The 18,289-nt window shown below is 53.5% G+C and overlaps 2 protein-coding genes and 1 non-coding gene across 7 annotated transcripts in view; 2 read left to right on the forward strand and 1 right to left on the reverse strand.

Annotated features, from left to right (window-relative positions):
• Flii (FLII, actin remodeling protein) overlaps positions 1-10,907 on the reverse strand; it is a 13,982-nt gene extending 3,075 nt beyond the window's left edge. Inside the window, exons 1-19 of one of the 2 annotated variants that reach the window (XM_006246468.5) lie at positions 10,767-10,907; positions 8,756-8,866; positions 8,421-8,492; positions 6,453-6,533; positions 6,082-6,167; positions 5,772-5,933; positions 5,508-5,611; positions 4,903-5,078; positions 4,668-4,825; positions 4,356-4,440; positions 3,920-4,067; positions 3,633-3,766; positions 3,294-3,506; positions 2,963-3,142; positions 2,332-2,414; positions 1,795-1,869; positions 1,538-1,621; positions 1,278-1,449; positions 3-107 (exon numbers count right to left, since the gene is read on the reverse strand). In XM_006246468.5, coding sequence (XP_006246530.1) covers positions 3-107; positions 1,278-1,449; positions 1,538-1,621; positions 1,795-1,869; positions 2,332-2,414; positions 2,963-3,142; positions 3,294-3,506; positions 3,633-3,766; positions 3,920-4,067; positions 4,356-4,440; positions 4,668-4,825; positions 4,903-5,078; positions 5,508-5,611; positions 5,772-5,933; positions 6,082-6,167; positions 6,453-6,533; positions 8,421-8,492; positions 8,756-8,866; positions 10,767-10,829 — 2,292 coding nt within the window. In that variant the 5' untranslated portion in view covers positions 10,830-10,907. Of the gene's footprint in view, positions 1-2; positions 108-1,277; positions 1,450-1,537; positions 1,622-1,794; positions 1,870-2,331; positions 2,415-2,962; positions 3,143-3,293; positions 3,507-3,632; positions 3,770-3,919; positions 4,068-4,355; positions 4,441-4,667; positions 4,826-4,902; positions 5,079-5,507; positions 5,612-5,771; positions 5,934-6,081; positions 6,168-6,452; positions 6,534-8,420; positions 8,493-8,755; positions 8,867-10,766 lie in introns of both variants that reach the window. The other variant, NM_001008279.1, reaches the window with a different exon arrangement.
• LOC120095412 (small nucleolar RNA SNORA15) lies at positions 2,098-2,224 on the forward strand. The gene has a single exon (XR_005490886.1). It is a non-coding gene; the product is annotated as a small nucleolar RNA SNORA15 (small nucleolar RNA).
• Positions 10,908-10,935: 28 nt separating the features above from the next.
• Mief2 (mitochondrial elongation factor 2) lies at positions 10,936-17,018 on the forward strand. 4 transcript variants are annotated; one of them, XM_039087266.2, is made up of 5 exons: positions 10,936-11,276; positions 11,946-12,189; positions 13,923-14,075; positions 14,302-14,464; positions 15,000-17,018. In XM_039087266.2, the coding sequence occupies exons 3-5, from the start codon at positions 13,929-13,931 to the stop codon at positions 16,052-16,054; spliced, it is 1,365 nt and encodes a 454-aa protein (XP_038943194.1). In that variant the 5' UTR covers positions 10,936-11,276; positions 11,946-12,189; positions 13,923-13,928; the 3' UTR covers positions 16,055-17,018. The 4 variants fall into 4 exon arrangements, with proteins under 4 accessions (XP_038943194.1, XP_038943197.1, NP_001385774.1 ...); XM_039087269.2 differs by lacking the exon at positions 11,946-12,189 and having other exon boundaries at positions 10,950-11,186; NM_001398845.1 differs by lacking the exon at positions 11,946-12,189 and having other exon boundaries at positions 10,955-11,276.
• Positions 17,019-18,289: the final 1,271 nt, after the last annotated feature.

Below are 18,289 nucleotides of genomic sequence, written 5' to 3' on the forward strand. Positions count from 1 at the left end.
ACCAGCCTCATTCCTGGCATCAGCTCCACCTTGGGCCGTTTTTTGTGTTCCACTGAGAGCTTGTAGTTGATCTGCGGAAGCTCCAAGTAGCCCAGCCCCAGGCCCACCTGGCAGGAAGAATCGATGGGAATGGGAGACCCCACCACATCTGGAGCTGGGCTCCCTCCCTCCCTTGCTGTTTTCCCTTCAAACTGAATGGCATTTTAAAGAGTTCTTACCAATGGAAGGTTTAGTGTTTGCTGTTATTTTCCCTAGCACACAGAGCAGTACCAGGGTTCTGCCCACACCAGAAAAGTGCTGTACTACAGAGCTTTCAAATACTTTTTTTTCCCTTTGAGGCAAGGATTCTCTGTGTACCCTGGCTGTCCTGGAACTCATTCTGTCAACAGATCAGGCTGGCTTCAGATCCACCTACTTCTGCCTCTTAAGTGTTGGGGTTAAGTGTGCACTACCACTGCCCAGCTTTTAAGTGCTATTTTTAAAAGGATTTTTTAAATTTTACGCATACAGAGTGCTCTATCTGCATGTATGTCTCCTGCCAATAGAGGGCATCAGATCCCAGTTTAGGTGGTTATGAGCCACCATGTGCTTTCTGGGAATCAAACTCAGAAACTCTGGAAGAGCAAACAGTGCTCCTAACTGCTGAGCCATCTCTCCAGCCCCTGCCAATTTTAAGTATGCATATTTTGCCTGTATGTATGTATATCACATGTATCCTTGGTGCCTATAGAGAGAGGCAAGAAGGCAGTGTTATACCCCTGGGAATGAGAGCCACCATGTAGGCCCTGGTGCTTGATCCTTGGTCCTTTGGAAGAACAAGTGCCTCTATCCACTAGCCCATCTCTGTAGCTCTTGGGGGGTTGGGAGTGGCTAGTTTCTAAGTCAGGGTCTCACTATGTAGCTCTGGCTGTCCTGGAACTTGCTAGGTAAGCCAGGCAGGCCTCAAACTCATGGAGATTCTCCTGCCTCTGGTGCAATTAAAGGTATGTACCACCATACTCAGCTGGATGGGCATTTAAATACAAGTTTTCCTTGCCTGCTTAGTCTAGATCCTTACTGTTTCTGATTTCTCATCTGTCCTGTTCATGAAGCTAAGACAAAGGCTCAGCTCTGGGACTTCTGCTCTGCCTTCTAGAAGAGCATGCTAGCTCCATCCTCAAAGCTGCTTTCTAGACCTGAGCTTCTCATGCAGGTGACAGATGCCCTCTCTCCCAAAGCCTTCAGCAAAACCAACTTACTGACCTCAGGCTCATTCTGTATCCGGCACCATGACTCACCTTGTATAGCTTGGGCTGGGGCGGCCAGAAGTCATCAGGCACATGCTTTTTTATCTCAGAGGGTTCCCCGCCCAGCACATCCCAGAACTCCGGTGGCTCCTGACCCTGCACCAGGAGCGTGATTTCCGCCTTCCCTTTCCGCTCATTCTTGTTCATTTTCTCTGCAAAGAGTCTAGGGACAGACGCAAGCTCTCAGCAAGGCCATGCTGTTCTTAGGGGAAGCCTTCCTTTGCCCAGAACATTCCACAAGATCTACCTACCTGGCCTTTGTGGTGTTGCTCAGTGTGGCCTGGGCCCCTCTCCATACATAAATGTCCAGTCCTTGGTCCAGGAGAAACACAAACCTGGACAGGACAGGAAGAGCTGTAATGTAATGTAACCAGATGGGCTCTGGTCCCCTTTTTGGGCAGACCTCAGGCTTTTCTGCCAAGTTCTGAGAAGTTAACAAGGTTGCTTCTTCATTGTGGGGAGGCAACTGAGGTCAAGCACCCCTGCTTCCTATGGTACGGGAGCTCACCTCGGATCCAGTGAGGTCCCCTTGAGGGGCACAGGCTCCAATTTGATGTTCTTTTTCCCATACACACGGTACATCCTGGGGAGCAGAGCAAGAATGACTCATAGTAGGCATGGCTGAATACTGTGGTTTTTTTTTTTTAAGATTTATTTATGTATATGAGTACACTATCACTGTCTTCAGACACCAGAAGAGACAATCAGACCCCATTACAGATGGTTGTGAGCCACCATGTGGTTGCTGGGAATTGAACTCAGGACCTCTGGAAGAGCAGTCAGTGCTCTTAACCATTGAGCCATCTCTCCAGCCTGAATACTGTGTTTTTTAGTCAGTAATTTACACAGCCAGACACCATGCAAAAGTAAAGGCTTCCTTTAAGATGGCTGATCACGCTATATTTTATGGTATATCATTATTAAAAGTGAATATAAAGTAAAAAAAAAAAAAGACTCATTGTGAGCACCCAGGTCACCTGACCTAACACCCTTGCCCAATCCCAGCAGTCCAAGCCAATCGCACCCATCGCTGCTGCGTGCTTACCTGGTAACATAGTGTGTGTCTTCCACAGTATAGAAGCCACTGGCTGTTCCGCCTTCAATGTAGGAGATGTCATTGTCAAACACCTATGTGTGTGAGGATGGTTCATGACGGAGTTGTTCTCTGCCCCCACCAAGTACCTGCTAGGCTTGGTGGAGTTTACACAACTGAAGTGTGTGTACAAACCTACAGTCGTTCTAAACAGCATGAGGTGTATACTGGAGCACAGGGCTGCACAAAACTGTCCCAAATGGAGGACAGTCTGAGGGTGAAGCTTGCAAACCCGGGAGGGCCTGGACTCAACTCTCTAGCTCCAGGCTACGTCTCTAAAGGGAACCCAGCTGGTAGTAGGGGTAAGTCAGTTGGCCAACTGGCTTTGTGGTTTATTTTTAGGTTTGGTTCTGCTCTAACCTGTAATCTATCCTGGCAGCCATTGGTCCCAGCCTATCTCTCAGCCACATTCCTTAACTTGTCTATCAGCTTCCAAAACAATCTGCACTCCCTCCCCGTCAGCCAGTTTCAGGATCTGAGCACCTTAGGGTCCCAGACCTCACCGTGCTGTGTGTGCCTCTGGCCTTAGCCCCCCTGCCCCACCTCTGCATGTGGCCCAAGCTGCCCCTGCCGGAAGCCGCACCTGCAGGAAGCCCTCACTCTCATCGCCCATCTCCTCCCGCGCAGTACGGCACTCAGCGCCCAGATAGTTGCGCAGGTTGACAGCATGAATGGCAGAACAGGCTTTCTTGTCAAGTGTGGCCTCCCCGCCAATCCAGTAGTAGATCTCCCAGTTCAGGGAGCCGCTGTCATCCAGGAAGGTCTGAGGAGATCAAGTAATCAGCCATGAGGGCCTTCCAGGGCTTTCCAGGCCACATGCATGGCCACTGCTGCCTCAGCTCCCAAACCCAGCCCACCCCTTCCCCACTGGCTTCACTTTGTCACACCATGCAGACACTAGGAGCCAGGCCCACCTTGAGCACAATGTAGCAGTCGGCCTCGTAGAACTTGCCATGGAAGGCTTCCTCCACCAGCACAGGCACAAAGTTCTCAATTTGCCAGATGGTCAACCCAGGCAGCTGGCCCACATCCTCCGTAAAGAACTCCGAGTAGTCAAGGCGTGGCTTCTCCAGGCCCTGGTCCCAGCGCCGTACCTTTCCCCCAGGTGCTCGGGCATCTGTGCTTTCCTGGGGACATAGGAGCAGGACTTGACTCTATGGAGAAACTGAGACCAGCCTCCTCCTGCCCTCACCACAGGGCCCCTCTTCTCCGGAGAGTGCAGGCCTGCCCAGACCAGCTCTGACCTGACTTACCTCTTGGTTTTTGTTTTTCTCCTGGGCAACGTCTGACATGCCCTTTAGCACTTGCTTGGCCTGAACATCCTGTGCCGAGTCCTTGCGCCTCCGTAGCCGCATCTTGCGAGCCAAGGGGTCCTTGGACCCGCTCCCTACTTATGTGAAGGAGGTCAAGCATCTGAGCCGCTGGGCTGGCTAGTGGACACTCAGCCAGAGGCCAACCCCACCCTTATACCCAGTGTGCAGAGGGTAAGCAGAAGTCCAGAGAAGTGCCCTTGCTCCCAGGCCAGAGCACTTCCACTCACCAGCTGCAGCGGCGGCCACTGTGGCCGGGGAGGCACCCGCCAGCCTCAGCTGGTTCTGTAGTGAGAAGTCAATGTTGTACCACTCGGCGGTGTGGTCAGCAGGCTTGGGCGGCATGACCAAGCTGGGGTTTTCTCGAACATCCAGGACCTGTGAGGTGAGCAGAGGTGCTGTCTGGACAGGACACTCACCTCCAAGCAGCCTCTAACTTCAGTCTCTAGCTGGGGCCTGGAACTAAGTCCTGACCCTGGCCACCCTGCAGCTGCCCGTGGGGCTTCAGTGGCACCAAGGTTTGCTGAGAAGAGGGTGCTCTCCCCAGCAGCACTGCCTCTGGGAGGCTACTGCTGGCCTCTCACTCTGAGGTACAGGCACACCCTGTGCTCCGTCTTTCCTGATACCCTGTCTCCATTCCAACCCTAGCCGGCCTGCCTGACCAACCTCGATCTCTGTCAGAAAGTGGATGGCCTCAGGAAGGGTCACCAGGCGGTTCTTGTTCAGGACGAGTTTCCTCAGCTTTGGGCACCTGTAAAGACAGAGTGAGGCACAGCCTTAGGGGATATGGTGTTATAGTTAGGGCCAGGGATTTTCAGAAGAGGATGGGACCCACACAAATATGGTGCTGAAGTCCTTCTGACCTATACTCTGGCATTAGCTTCCTAAAAGGGACTCTGGGAACCCCAAGTTGGGTGTGGGATGGGATGGAGCCACTAGCAGGACGCAGGCTGACCACCAAGCTTGAGCTGCCAGCACCTGCAGAGACTTTCTGGAATCAGTTCTAGGTTGTTGTTAGCAGCCATGAATTCCTCCAGGCTGGTGAGCTTGCCGATGCCAGAAGGTAGCCCATCAAAGTCCAGCTTGTTGGAGTTCAGGTACAATTTCTTCAGCTTCGTGAGCTTGCAAATGGCTGACTGGAGAGGAGGACATCAGTTAGAGCAGAACCCAGCACTCCTGCCCAGCCCACCCAGCGTCTCAGGCACAAGCTCACAGGCAGGGAGGTGAGCTGGTTGCGGGACAGATTCAAGGTCTCCAGGTGCACCCACTGGTCGATGCACAGAGATAGCTCTGCGATCTGGTTGCTACTGAGGTTGAGGCGGTGCAGGTTGGGGAGGGTGTACAGGCACTCTGGCACCCTTGTCAAGTCATTGCACGACAGGTCCACGTCTGGGACATAGAAGGGCACATCAGTTAGGACCCATAGAGCAGCCACCAGAAACAAGCCTCAGTTCCAACTATTCCATCACCGGGTTGTGTGGTCTTATGCACGTAACTTGTATGACCTGCAGTTTCTACATTTGAGAGACTCCTCATAGCAGGTGGCCTAGTGACAGAAATACAATGGAAATTGACCACTGTGTGCAGAACTATAATCTCAGCACTTGAGATGCTCAGACGGGACTGCTATGAGTTCAAGGCCAACCTGCCTATACAGTGAGTACCAGGCCAGGCCAGGCAGCCAGAGTCACATAGCAAGGTCCTACCTAACATATCCTTGAGACGTGACTGAAGAAGCAGGACTCAGCCCCTTAATCCCCAAGGAAGTTGGTAAGCTCAAAGGGGTGAAAACTTAGGGGGTCCCCAGATAGTCCAGACCTGAAAGGTTGCTCAGGCCCTCCAGGCTAGTGGGGAGGTTGCTCTGGGTGCGTTGAGTGTTCCTCAGATGCAGGGTTTGTAGGGCCATCATGGCCGGGAGCTGCCTGCGAAGAAAGGTGTCACCCAAGGGTAAGTCCACTCGAGGGGTAGCTAGGGGTGGAGTGCACAGGAGGACATGACCAAAGAGTGGGGCATGATGTTTAGCAAGCACAGGGCAGTGTTGAGACTTGAGGCTCAGGATGCAAGGAAAAGCAAGGCGCCTACCGGAGCTGTGCATGCAGCAGCGGGTTTCCATTCAGCACCAGTGTCTGAAGGTGCACGAGGCGGCGCATTTGAGGGGGAAGGCTCTCTAGGCGGTTCTCACTGAGGTCCAGGTACAGCAAGTCCGTAAGGTTGATGAACAGCTGGTTGGGGATGGAGTCAATGCTGTAGTGCAGAAGGGAAAGGCTGAAAATCAGTTCTCCATCCCACCTGGCTCTGCGCTGCCCACCTGGCTCTGCACTGCCCACCTGGCTCTGCACTGCCCACCTGGCTCTGCACTGCCCACCTGCCATGCCCTTGATCTCCCCAGAACCTGTTATGGCTGAGGTTGAGCACCAGCATGTTCTTGGCGTTCTCCAGCTCTCGTGGGCATTCTGTCAACTGGTTATGGCTCAAGTCCTAAGGAGTAGGGAAAAGGTCAGGCCAGGGATCCCCTCTCCCCCATACCTCTTCCGCACCCAAAGATCTGGCAGGACACTGGACACGGAGTGACAAGAATATTCAGGCCAGAGGGAAATAGATTCTGAGTGGAAAGGGGCCTGGGTTATGGAACTGAGTGTACAAGTGATGTGAGCTTAGCACTGACCACTCTAAAGGGATGATGGCGGCCCTTGAGGCTGCTATCATGAGTGAGAACTGAATGGCTGAGCATCACAGGGTCCAGGTGGGCAGGTGACCACTGACCAGAACGGAGAGATCATCCAGCTTGAAGATATCATCGGGGACTCCAGAATTCTTCAGGCTGTTGGCTCGAGCTACAATGGCCTAGGAGAGTAAGGAAAGATGTTTTGATCCTCATTTTCCGCCCTTAGAGAGAAGCACAGGCCACATGGGGTGCTTCTTCAGAAACTGGAAGCCAGGTCTGAGTATTCTCCCTCCGCTGACCTTTGCTCTCCCAGCCTCCCAGTGAGTGCTCTTCAAACTTTAAAACCCAGTGCCAATGTGTTTCCGAGGCCAACATGGGCCTCAGAGTTGTGGAACTGGGATGGAAGCCCAAGGCTTTGGGTGTGACAAGCATGCATGTTGTCACTGGACCGCATCCCCACTCACCTGTTTTTACCAAGACAGGGTCTCATTATGTAGATCCTAAAACTCAATGTGTAGACCAGGTTGGCCTCAAACTCAAGAGATCTGCCTGCCTCTGCCTACCGAGTGCTGGGATTAAAGGCATGCACCACTACGCTCAACTCCACTTTTTATTCTGAATTAAGGTTAATTAATTCTAGCCTGTCCAGCTGGACCGTGAACTCACGTGGTAGCCCAGGAGGCCCTGAAGTCTCTGTTTATCTACTTTATCCTCCCATAAATGGGGTTATAGTCTCTATGCCACTGGCTAAGCAAAATGCACTTTTTCCTCGTATGTGCATGTGTCAATGCCTGCATGTATGTCTGTATCCTATGTACAGTTCAATGCAGTCACTGCAGGCTAGTCATGGCCTTGACAGGCTGGGGCAAATCAGCTAATTCTCTAGATACGTGATACTAGATAAGTCACTTCATTGTCGTGTACCCCCGAAACCTCCCTTAGACGTGTAGAAGTTTGAGCAGAAGGCTGGGGTTAGGGGAACAGGGACTACTGTTGAATCTGAATGTCTAATGCAGCAAGAGTCATGTCTGTTGTTGGTTTGGTTTGGTTAGGGTTCTCTGAGTAGTCCTGGTTGCATTGTAACTCACTCTGTAGACCAGGCTGGCTTGAACTCAAGAGATTCACCTGCCTCTGCCTCCCAAGTGCTGGGATTAAAAGTGTACACCACCACCCAGCAATCTACTATTTTCTTAAGTGTAACCTGCCTGCTGGAGGAAAGGGAGGAACTTGCTAAAGCTGCTTAGCCAGTGTGATGGTGTGGATCAGAATGCCCCCCATAGGCACATATATGTGAATGCTTCTTCCCCAATTGGTGGAACTGTTTAGGAAGGGTTTAGGAGGTGTGGCCTAATTGGAGGAGGTGTGTCACCGAGGGAAAGCTTTGAGGTTTCAAAAGCCCACACCACTCCCAGCTCTTTCTGCTTCATGGTTCTCTCAACACATGAGCTCTCAGCTACTGCTGCAGTGCCATGCCTGCCTGCTGCCATGTTCCCCCCACTGTGATGGTCATGGACTCAAACCCTTAGAACTGTGAGCTCCTGAATGAAATATGTTTTTTTAAGTTGCCTTGGTCCTGTGCTTTGTCACAAGAGAAAAGTAAGCCAGTTAAGTGGCAAAGTCCTGGTTTAGAGTCAGGGAGTCCAAGTCCAGGTCCCAGTCCCTGAACATCTTGGGGTTCTGGCCCTGCGAAGGATAACCCTGACTGAAGCCTGTAAGGCTGGCTAGAGTCTGATTTTCAGGCCACCTCCCCGGCCCAGTCACATAGCTACATTGCTGCCTGGGGGGTGACTTTTGCATGGCCAGGAGTCTTTACCTATGAGGTAGGTTAGAAGGCACATACGACACACTAACGTGGCCTAGCACCATGTTCTCCTTACATTGCCGTGTTCACAACTGTCCGAGGAGGTAGTGGGCTTTGGAATGTCCTCGCTTTTCTCTCAGAAATTTCTCCCATTCATGAGCTCCTGCACACAAGGAGCCCTCTTGTAGCAACACAGGCAGAGGTGAGGAGGGCAGAGCGTCTCTGCCCCATGCCTGACCCTACCACAGCCCTGGCCAACACTCACCCGAAGTGAAGGCAGGCTGGACAGTTCCCCATGAAGCGTGGTCAGATTGTTGTGGCTCACAGACAGGTGCTCCTGGACAGGACAAGAGTCAGAGGCTCAGGTGGGGACCTAAGATGACCGGCCCCTGCCTACTGCCCCTGTCCCTGCACCATCTTGGAAGGCCACCCCAAGAGTCCCCTCCTTGCACACCTCCCAGGTGGGTGCCCACTCCACTCCATTAGCTTTGCCCACAGCTATTTCTGTTTCCTCTCCAGTGACTCCTCTTTCCTGCAGGGTAAGCCTACCTGGCCTAGCCCTGAGGATGGGGACCCGCCCCGTCCTACCCCGCCCCTCACCAGCTTCTGCAGAGCTGCTAGTTCTTCAGGCAGGTAGCAGAGACCTGTGCGGTTCAGCTTTAGCCATCGCAGGCTGGTCATAGCCTTGACATTCTCAGGGAAGTAGCCGCCCTGGTGGGGGACAGTAAGGTGAGTACAGTCTAGGAGACGAGCGCTCCCCTCCCATTACCTTCTGTGGTCCCCAGAGGAATACTCTGTATTTCTATTTCTTTTTTCTTTAAAAAAATATTTATTTATTATACATACATCATACAGCTTTCTCCCTGCATGTATGTCTGCAGGCCAGAAGAGGGCACCAGATCTCATTACAGATGGCTGTGAGCCACCATGTGGTTGCTGGGAATTGAACTCAGGACTCTGGAAGAGCAGTCAGTGCTCTTAACCACTGAGCCATCTCTCCAGCCCTGTATTTATTCTTATTCCTTACTCACAAAATGGCACTAAATGAAAGCCCTGGAAAGACAAAAGTTCTGGCCCAAACGTGTCTTTCCAGCTGGAGTCTGTCTCAGGGAGGTCAAGCCTGGCCTGTTTCAAGGGCTACTCAGTGCTCCACTGTACTTAGTGGCACTCATGTTGTTTTCCCCCAGGGTTCTAGGCAGTTTGGCTGTCTGAGATAATATTGCCCCTGACACTCCCCAGATTGCACTAAGAGCCCAGCTCCCCACTGTTCCTCGCACAATCTCTCGCATTCATTCGTTCCTCACAGGCAATGTCCGCTTCAGCATCCTTGGCTTTTTCCTTTGTTTGCTTTTCAAGACAGGGTTTCTCTCTGTGTAGCCTTGGCTGTCCTGAAATTCACTCTGTAGACCAGGCTTGCCTCAAACTCACAGAGATCCACCTGCCTCTGCCTCCTAATGCTGTGGAATTAAAGGTCTGTACCACCACACCAGGCTATGGTTTTGTCCTCCCTGCAATTTCCAATTACAGGGTTCCTCTGTGTAGTCCTGGTTGTCTTAGAACTCATTCTGAGACCAGGTTTAACTCAGAGATCTGCCTGCCTCTGCCTCCACAGTGTTGAGATTAAAAGCATTTGCCACCACCTCCTGGTGGCTACACCTGGCAGTTTTGACATCTGAGCAGCATGAAGCTCAACTGCCTTTTGCTGTTTCCTCCTCCTCCAGTCACAGCCCCCAAAGTGAGACTCAGATGTTCTCAATTGAGAGAGACTAGAGAAACCAAAGGTAAGGATGGTGAGAATGTGGACAGGGTAAAGTGACAACTGTGTACAGGGTCAAACGTGTCCTTGTGCAGGTGAACACGGGAGGAGCCCACCTCCTTCTCCTGCGTCCCCCAATCTGACATCAAAAGGGGCGGACGCCAGGCAGTGAAGGTCCAGGCCTCTGAGCTGTCCTTTGAGTCCAGCTTTCCTGTTTTCGGGTCTGAGACTAGCTGGCACTTTTTTTTTCTTTCAAGACAGGGTTTTTCTATGTAGATATGGGTGTCCTGGAACTTGGTTTGAAGACCAGGTTGACCTCGAAATCAAAGATCCACCTGCCTCTACGTCCGGAGGGCTGGAATTAAAGGCGTGCACCACCACGCCCATAGCCTGACTCTTTATGGTCAACCAGGGTGCTGGCTGCTTATCCCCCTAGCCCATCAATCTAGCAGTTGGCAGACGTGCCGCCTAGGACCTCAAGCACCTGTCACAATCCTTACTAACAGATCTCTTTCCTTTATACGCCTCCAAACGGGCTGTTCCTAAGCCCCTTGGGGAGGAGAGAAGCCCAGGTTTGCTAAGGGAGAAGTGACGTCTCGAGACCGCAGTGTGGGGCGGTGGCTGGCTAGGGCGTATTCCCTCCGTGGCATGGGGTCAGGTTCGCGGCCTGTGGGCTCAAATCCCGCGCGGCCCCAGATCCCGGAGCCCCGGCCCACGTCTTCCGCCGCGGGCGGGGCAGGCCCGGGAAGACTCACCGAGGCCCGCCCGCCCGCCCCGCCCGCCGGTGCCGGAAGCGTAGAGGGAGCGGCCGGGAGAGACGAACTAGGGGTCGCCCTTCCCTTCCCCCCATCTAACCTTGAAGTCGTTGCCGCTGAGGTCCACGCCGCGCACGAACGGCAGCACCCCGGTGGCCTCCATGGTGGCGTAGCTCTCCTATGGGCTAGGAAGACGCAGGGTAGCCGGGAGCCGCGGGCTGGGTCAGCGCCGGCCCCGCCCCTTTAACCCGCGCGCGCCTCCTCCCGGCCGCGGCCTCTGCGGGAAGTGCTGCTAGGCGACTCCCAGAGCTTCAGGCCTCGAGTTGTGGGACTGGAGAGGCCTGCGGGGGTCCTGCTGGAGACGATCACCACTTCCAGTCTCCAGTCGCAACGTGGAGGGTCGGGTCCAGGCATTGTTGCTTGGGCTGCTGTAGACCCTGAGCTGGCCGTGATCCCGGAGAGATTTCGGTACCAACGTCAGGGACACAGGCAGTCTCTGCGTGAGGGACCCGTGGTGGTGGTGAGACTTCCGGGTCTTTGGGCCTAGCTCTTCATCTTTGGACTCAACTTTGCTCGTGTGTAACATGCTTCCCAAAATTGTCAGAACCAAGTGAGTACTCAGGAGTGTCAGAGAGCAGGATGCACAAACCCTCAAAATTCTCCCTTGGCCTCAGGATTCTAGCCAGTGCTCTTTATAGGCTTGTTTCATGCTCTAGAAGACCAGCATATCTCGTCAGCTAAGCTGTTAGTGGCCATCTTGCCCTGGCCTGCACATCGTAGGTTTCCAATAAACAGACACAGCTGTTCTATGGATGTACAGGGACTGGCACCCAGTGTTTCAGAAGGGAAGAGACTGGTAGAGTTCGCACAACAGGTAACAGAGCTCTTTTCCCGGTGTGTGCCAAGCGGGCCAAAAGGAAATGAGACCACCAGTCACTCTAGCAGGGGCAAACTTGAAAGACAGAATGTGGGCCTTTGGGCTAGGTGCAGTTTTGTCTGCCTGGTCCATCAAGGGACCGTGAGCTCAGACAGCTTTCTCCACACTGAGGCTCCCACTACAAGTACACACAAGGTCAGATGTGAGGCTAAGGCACGACTGCAGAGAATTCGATGTCAGTCATGGCTTTAGTGTGAGGCCCTTCTTCAACAAAACACCCCCAAAGTAAAACTAGAGCAGGCCCTGGACGATTGTCATTCACTCACTACTTCCCCCGCACCTTGGGTTTACAAGGTAACCTTGCGCCTTTAAATCCGGAGTGTCTGTGGTTTCCGCCCCCAGGTCCAGGGCGTGCCTGGTGTTCATTGGCTGAGCTGCTCAGTTTTGAGCACGTGTGCGCAGGAGTTGTGCGCTCCGATTGGAGCGAAGGCCTGCTTATCCAGCGTTCCTTTCGGGTCATTTGCCGCCCCGGGCCTCGGCGTTCGGTTCCCGGGGTCTGGACGCTCCATTCCTAAGCGGGTCCTCCTGGGCCTCCAGGGTCCTGCTCGCCGCGTCCTTGGGTCCATGCGCTGACGCTCGGACGCAGGTACAGCTACAGCGCAGGGGGCGGCCGGGGTCTCCTAGTATTGGGCGTGGCTTGTATCCCAGTGCAGGTGGGGGCGTGGCCTGTGGTCAACACTGCGGTGGGAGGGAGGACTTGGGAACTAAATATCCGAGTTCGAATCCCAGGGGTGCCTCTTCCCAACTTGGGTATTGCACAGGATTTCCAGGGTCTCAGTGACTTCGTTCTTGAATAGAGTCTAAGAGCCTTTTGTATGTGGTTACACGTTTCTGTTCAACCCTGATCCAGGGCAGTCAGCTTTGGCAGAAATGGAAGAACAGGTGACATCCAGGCTGTGAAGAGGCAGGTTATTTTGTTATTTTGTTTTATTTTGAGAAGCGGATCTATTATGTAGCTCTGGCTGTCCTCGAACTCAGTGTGTAGACCAGGCTTGCCTTGAACTCAAGGAGACCTGACCACCTCTGCCTCCTGAATGCTAAAATGAAAGGCCTGCGCCACCACAAGGGCCTGAGTTGGCTTTATTTAGCCACCTCTTTTATTCCCTTCTTACCAGAGTTTGAATACAAGACCCCTCCAGGTGTAGGACTGAGTCCCACGTTACGCAGGCGGTGGAATGTAAGCTAAGTCCCCTGTTTGCAGAGTGGCTCACTGGTCTGAGGGCAGCGATAGGTTTCGAGCTTGTAGTAGGTCCCCTGGCTGGCCTTTGATCTTGCCAGGCCCTAGGACAGGACAGGGTCTTATTTTTAGTTCGGGAGCCGTGGACAGGTGTCTCAGCTGAGTCACACAGTGCTTCAGGCTTCAACTACTCTAGGCATCTTGTCACTTGGCAACTAGGTCCCAGGGCAGCCATGGCCCTGAAGGAAGGGCTGAAGTCCTTGGTGCCCCATCAGGCAATGACCTTTCTGGCTTAGTGGACCAGGCCTAGAGATTCCTGTGTCTTTCTCGAGTTCCTGACCCGGCCAGTCGCACACTTCCCAATCTAACTCACTGGTGCAGTCATATAGATAAACAAAAGAAAGTCCTTGGCTCCAGGTCTTTCTCTCACATTCTTACCCTCGCCAACTCTGTTCAAGTCCATGGGCCCTGGGCAGCCTGTCCTGATTCAGTGTTTATTTAGGGTTACCTTACTCACCACTGGACTATGGGGCCCTCAGCCTGGTCTCTGATGGGGTTGCCCTACCCCAAGTAGTTTTCCTGTCAAGATCTGGGGGGCCAGTAACTAGATCCCTGAATTTGCTAAGGGTCTATCAAAGGTCTGACAGGCCTCACCCAGGCAGGCTTCCTGGAAACCCATATTGCAAGTCTTTCTGGGGCTTTGGGTTCCTCCTGACAGGTTGTCACACAGTGTGGCTGTTCTGGGTGGGTCCTGATGAGGAGTATGAGAACCTGGTCAGGAGGCATAGGGATAATACTCAGGCTGGGGGGTGGAAGAGTCTAGAGGCTGTGCTGTGAGTCCCAGACCTTACCACTCAGTTTGTGGCCTGGCAACTCATGTCTTTGTAGAGTAAGGGTGGTGATGACGAGCCCAGGTTCCCAGCATCTCGGGGTGAAGTCAGGACAAAGGCCTGGAGCCTTCCTATATCAGCCCTTTTCCAAGGCTTGGAAGCTTGCAGGTTCCAGGGAGGGGCTGGTAGGTCCCCTGCTTCCCTCCAAGAAACTCTTTGCGCAGCCCCTTTCTCTCGGGTCCTTAGAAACCGCCCTCTTGGTTATTGCTAAGCACCTATGCACGCTGGCCCTACGAATTGCTTCTCTTGCAGGTGACCATGGCAGAGTTCTCACAGAAGCAGAGGAAGCAGCATGGTGGCGAGGGCCTGGGCAGTGTGGTGGACTTCCTCTTGGCTAACGCTCGTTTGGTGCTAGGTGTGGGCGGGGCTGCAGTGCTGGGCATTGCCACCCTGGCCGTAAAGCGGGTAAGGCCATGGTGAGGCCTGCCTGAAACCTCCACAGGAGAAGGCCAGGACGGGGGAGCTGGGGGATGGTGGGACTTTTGGAAGTCGGACTGGAGCTCAGAGCCCCTACTTTTTCACCCTAGCTTCCTGGTTTGCTTTACTCCCCCTCCCCGCCGCCCCCAGCTTTGCCGTGCAACCCCGCACCCCCCCCCCCCCCATGCTCTGATCTGTGTCACTTTGCCTGTAGCTCATCGACAGGGCAACTAACCCTCGTGATGAGGATGACACCAAGGGGGACAGCTGGAAGGAACTGAGCCTGCTGAGAGCCACTTCACACCCCAAGCCCCAGCCCTCTCCTGCTGCCTTCAGCCAGCCCAAATCTCCTGTGTCCCCCTCCCCCTCTGCCCCAGGTGAGCTGCACTGCCTCCTTCTAGTGTGGGGAGTCCCCTGTGCACGCCCATGCGGAAGCTGCAGTCTTCACATATTTCTGTTCCTCTTTGGGTTGTGGGCAACTCAGATGTTTAATAGGTACTGTAGGTTTGTGTTTTTCTGGATAGAACCCAGTGCCTCACATGTGCTAAGCAAACGCAAACCTCAGCCCTGGGATCCTTGTTTTTGCCTGTCTGCTCTCTACTATAGCAAGGTTGCACCATGTGATGGTAGGGAGCCAAAGATGGGGAAACTGAGGCCTGGAGAGGGGCAGGATCTCTCTGACCCATTCTCCGTGAAGTTGTTGCAGTTGTAGAAGCCACAGTGTTGGGACTCTGGGCCAATGACTTTGTCATCATGCCCTCACTGTCCCATGACCTGCTTGATGTCAGGGTTTACTCAGTAGCTGTTATAGGCAGCGTGGAGCCCAGAGCCATCACATAGCTTCTGAGCAGGTAGAGTTTTCTTAACTTGTGGGGCCTTCTGATGTGTTCTCCTGGATGCTTCCCTCTGCAGTGGGGCCCACACCCACTCACTCTCAGACGACACCCAAGCTCAGCTCTGTAGCACCCTTGTGCCTGACGTTCCAGGAGAAGCTGCTGGCATTCGAGCGCAACCATGTGATTGTCCCAGAAGCCCACGTGACTTTGGTGAAACAGCTGGCTGGAGACATTGGCTTGGAGCTGCAGGCCTACTTGAGGAGCAAGTTCTCAGAACTGCCCTTTGGTGTACTTGTGCCCAGTGGGCCTCTCTACGAAGGGCTACAGGCGGGGACTGCTGAGCACGTGCGCCTGCTAGTGCCTCTGGAGTTGGAGCCCGGGCTATGGAGCCTGGTACCTGGCATGGACACTGTGGCCAGGGAACCTCGATGCTGGGCTGTTCGTAGGACCCAGCTTGAGTTCCATCCCCGTGGGTGTAGCCCATGGGACCGCTTCCTGGTGGGGGGCTACCTTTCTCCCCGTGTCTTGCTGGAGCTGCTACGGAAGGCCCTGTCAGCCTCTGTCAACTGGCCAGCCATTGGCAGCCTGCTTGGGTGTCTGATCTGGCCCAATGTGGCTTCGGATGAGCTGCTGCTGAAAGTGCATCATGAGTGTCTGGAGTTCACTTTAGCTGTGCTCATGGTGGTCCCTGGGGCCAGCACTGATGACCGCCTTCTGCTGGCTTGGCCCCTAGAGGGGCTGGCCAGCAATCTCTGGCTACAGGATCTATATCCAGTAGAAACCGCCCGTTTGCGGGCCCTGGATGACCAGGATGCTGGCACTCGACGGAGGTTATTGCTGCTCCTGTGCGGTGTGTGTCGTGGCCATCCGGTTCTGGTGCGGCTGGGCTGGAGCCACCTGACTCAGGTGATTCTGCGTCTGGGTGAAGAGGAAGTGGCCTGGACTGAGGAGGCATTGGGGGAACGGTTTCTGCAAGCTCTGGAGTTCTTGGTGGGCAGCTTGGAGCAGGCTAGCCTGCCGTGTCACTTCAACCCCAGCGTGAACCTCTTGGGTAGCTTTCGGGAAGAGGAGATTGATGACATTGGCTACGTGCTGTACAGTGGTCTCCAGGTTCCTGAGAGCCTGTTCTAGGTGAATGAGGACTGTGGTTGACTTATTTTCTAATGCTGGAGAGCCGCAGCCACCTCCCTCCCAGGACACCGCAGTGTGGTTTGCTTTATTTTAGCCAGAGTGGAGGAGGGATGACATTACCTAAGCCCACATGTGGGCTTGTGCCTGGGTGACGGTGATCAAGAGTCCCAAACCCAGAGAGTCTGGGGTGCTGACATCTGAATGTGGCTGGCCTGCCCTGGCTGACTGCTTTCAGTGCCAGCCACACTGATGCCCCTTAGCCCTCTGGGGTTAATTTAGGAACTTGGGCTCAGGCCACCGTCACCAGCAATGAACTCACAAAGAATGAGATGTGGCTTTTGATTTCCTAGGCTTCACCTGGGCAAAGGCTGGTTCCAACATTTGTCAAGAAAGGAGAATGTTCTTGGGTGGGTTAAGAGCCCTAGGTATCTGGAGGCACTTACAGGGAGTCAGCTGGTGCCCTGGAGGATAGCTTCGCAGCTGTGGAGGGATGGTGGTTTCCTGATGGTGGTGCATTTTTCTGACTGAGTCCTCAGGCCTTGAGGCTGACGTTGACTCCCTTGCTGCCTGCCTTATACCCCAGGGGAGGAAGGAAGGTCTTGTTCTCTCCTGCTTGGTTTTTCTCTATAGGCCATAAATTACCTCTGGGAGAACCCCTTCCTCACTGGGGAGCCGAGCTCTGTGCTGCCTATGCAAGGCTGTCCCATCGTGGCTGCTCCTAGACTGCAGGGTAGAGGACATGCCCCTCCCAGAGGCCTGTGTGCAGCCCTGGCCTCTGCAGCGTGCCAAAATATTCTGATAGATGTCTGGGTCCTCACCTTGCACCCTGGCCAAGGTGCATGGCTGGAGAAGGGAGACTATCTCCCTGCCAGGGGAACCTTTCTATTTTAGGTACCTCCCCCCTAAACACACATTGATACAAAATCATGCTTTGAAGATGTGAATAAAAGGAGAAAGAATTGTATGCATGTGTGATTCTTGCTGGCAGAAGACAGTCTTGGTGGTAGGTGGCTGCTTGGAGCTTCATAAGTTTTGTGGCTGGATGTGAAGGCTTGAGAGTCATCTTGGAGATTTTAAAAAGTGTTTTCAAGCTGAAGAGGTGGCTCAGTGACTGTACCCTCACCCCCGACCAGCTATGAACAGGGCTGAGACCTGCCATCTACACTATGGGAAAACAGTTGTTGGGTCTCAGCCTGAGAGGCCATTGTGTATGTAGCCTCAGTAACACTGTGGATCCACGTGACATACAGCTGCCTTGGCTCAAGCACCAACACTGGGAGACACTGCCCAATCCTCTGGTTCAGCCCATCGCTGCCACAACTGAGCCTTCAGTGGTTTTATCTGGCCTTGAGTTCATGTTACAATCTGATGCACACTTCCAACTCTGAGAAATTTAGGGCATATGTGTCCTTTGGGGACAGGGTGTCCAAAAGGCAGATCGTTAGGAGGTGGGGAGAGACACACCTCATTCCTCTGGTGTCTACATGGGCCGTCAATCCCAGGTATGGCCTGTGACGTTTGTACATTTGTCTGTCTGCCTGCCTATCTGCCTATGTATATATGTAGGTAATGTATGTATGTGTCTGTCTGTCCATCTAGCCCACCACACCTGGTGACATTTGCACTTTTAATGCTACAATTTTCCTTTGTAATCAGGTAAATATGTCTTTTTAAACAGCTTTTCTTGAGTCAGCCAGTCGCAACAGAGAAAGCCCAGTACGTAACCCTAGGCAACACCAGCAAGTCTGGGGGCCCATGGGTTTTCTGTACTGCCTGACAAAGCCTTAAGTCTGTGGTTCAGCGGCTGGGCCTCAGTTGGTGGATGGCTGCGTGGGCCATGGCTTCTCAGTTTCCGTGGATGGTACAAGGGATGCTCGACGCTTGGATTGCAGGCAGAGCACCATTTTCTGGTGTGGAAGCTGGCATTTGAGGTAGGGCTCCATGGCCTCAGTAACAACTGAGGGATGGACTTGTTACTTGGGGCAGATCTCTCCTTCCAGGGATGGCTGGCAGGAAGCAGGTGTTTTGATTTGCTTTCTACTTGGGGAGGAAAGGGTTTATTTAGTTCACATATACTGAGTCGCAGTCAACTGGGGAGAAGCCAAGGCAAGAACTCAAGCAGGGAAGGAACCTGGAGGCAGGAGCTCATGCAGTAGCATAAATGCTACTTACTGTCTTGTTCCTAATTGCTGTTCATCCTCCTTACAGAACTCAGAAACAGCTGTCCTGGAATGG

The sequence above is a fragment of the Rattus norvegicus genome, chromosome 10 (assembly GCF_036323735.1).
Source record: "Rattus norvegicus strain BN/NHsdMcwi chromosome 10, GRCr8, whole genome shotgun sequence".
In the NCBI taxonomy this organism is placed as follows: Eukaryota; Metazoa; Chordata; class Mammalia; order Rodentia; family Muridae; genus Rattus; species Rattus norvegicus.

Coding starts and splice junctions, on each gene's coding strand:
- Mief2 (XM_039087266.2), top strand. CDS start 13,929: ATGGCAGAGTTCTCACAGAAGCAGAGGAAGCAGCATGGTGGCGAGGGC. Junction 14,076..14,301: donor CCACCCTGGCCGTAAAGCGG/GTAAGGCCATGG, acceptor CTTTGCCTGTAG/CTCATCGACAGGGCAACTAA. Junction 14,465..14,999: donor CCCCTCCCCCTCTGCCCCAG/GTGAGCTGCACT, acceptor TTCCCTCTGCAG/TGGGGCCCACACCCACTCAC.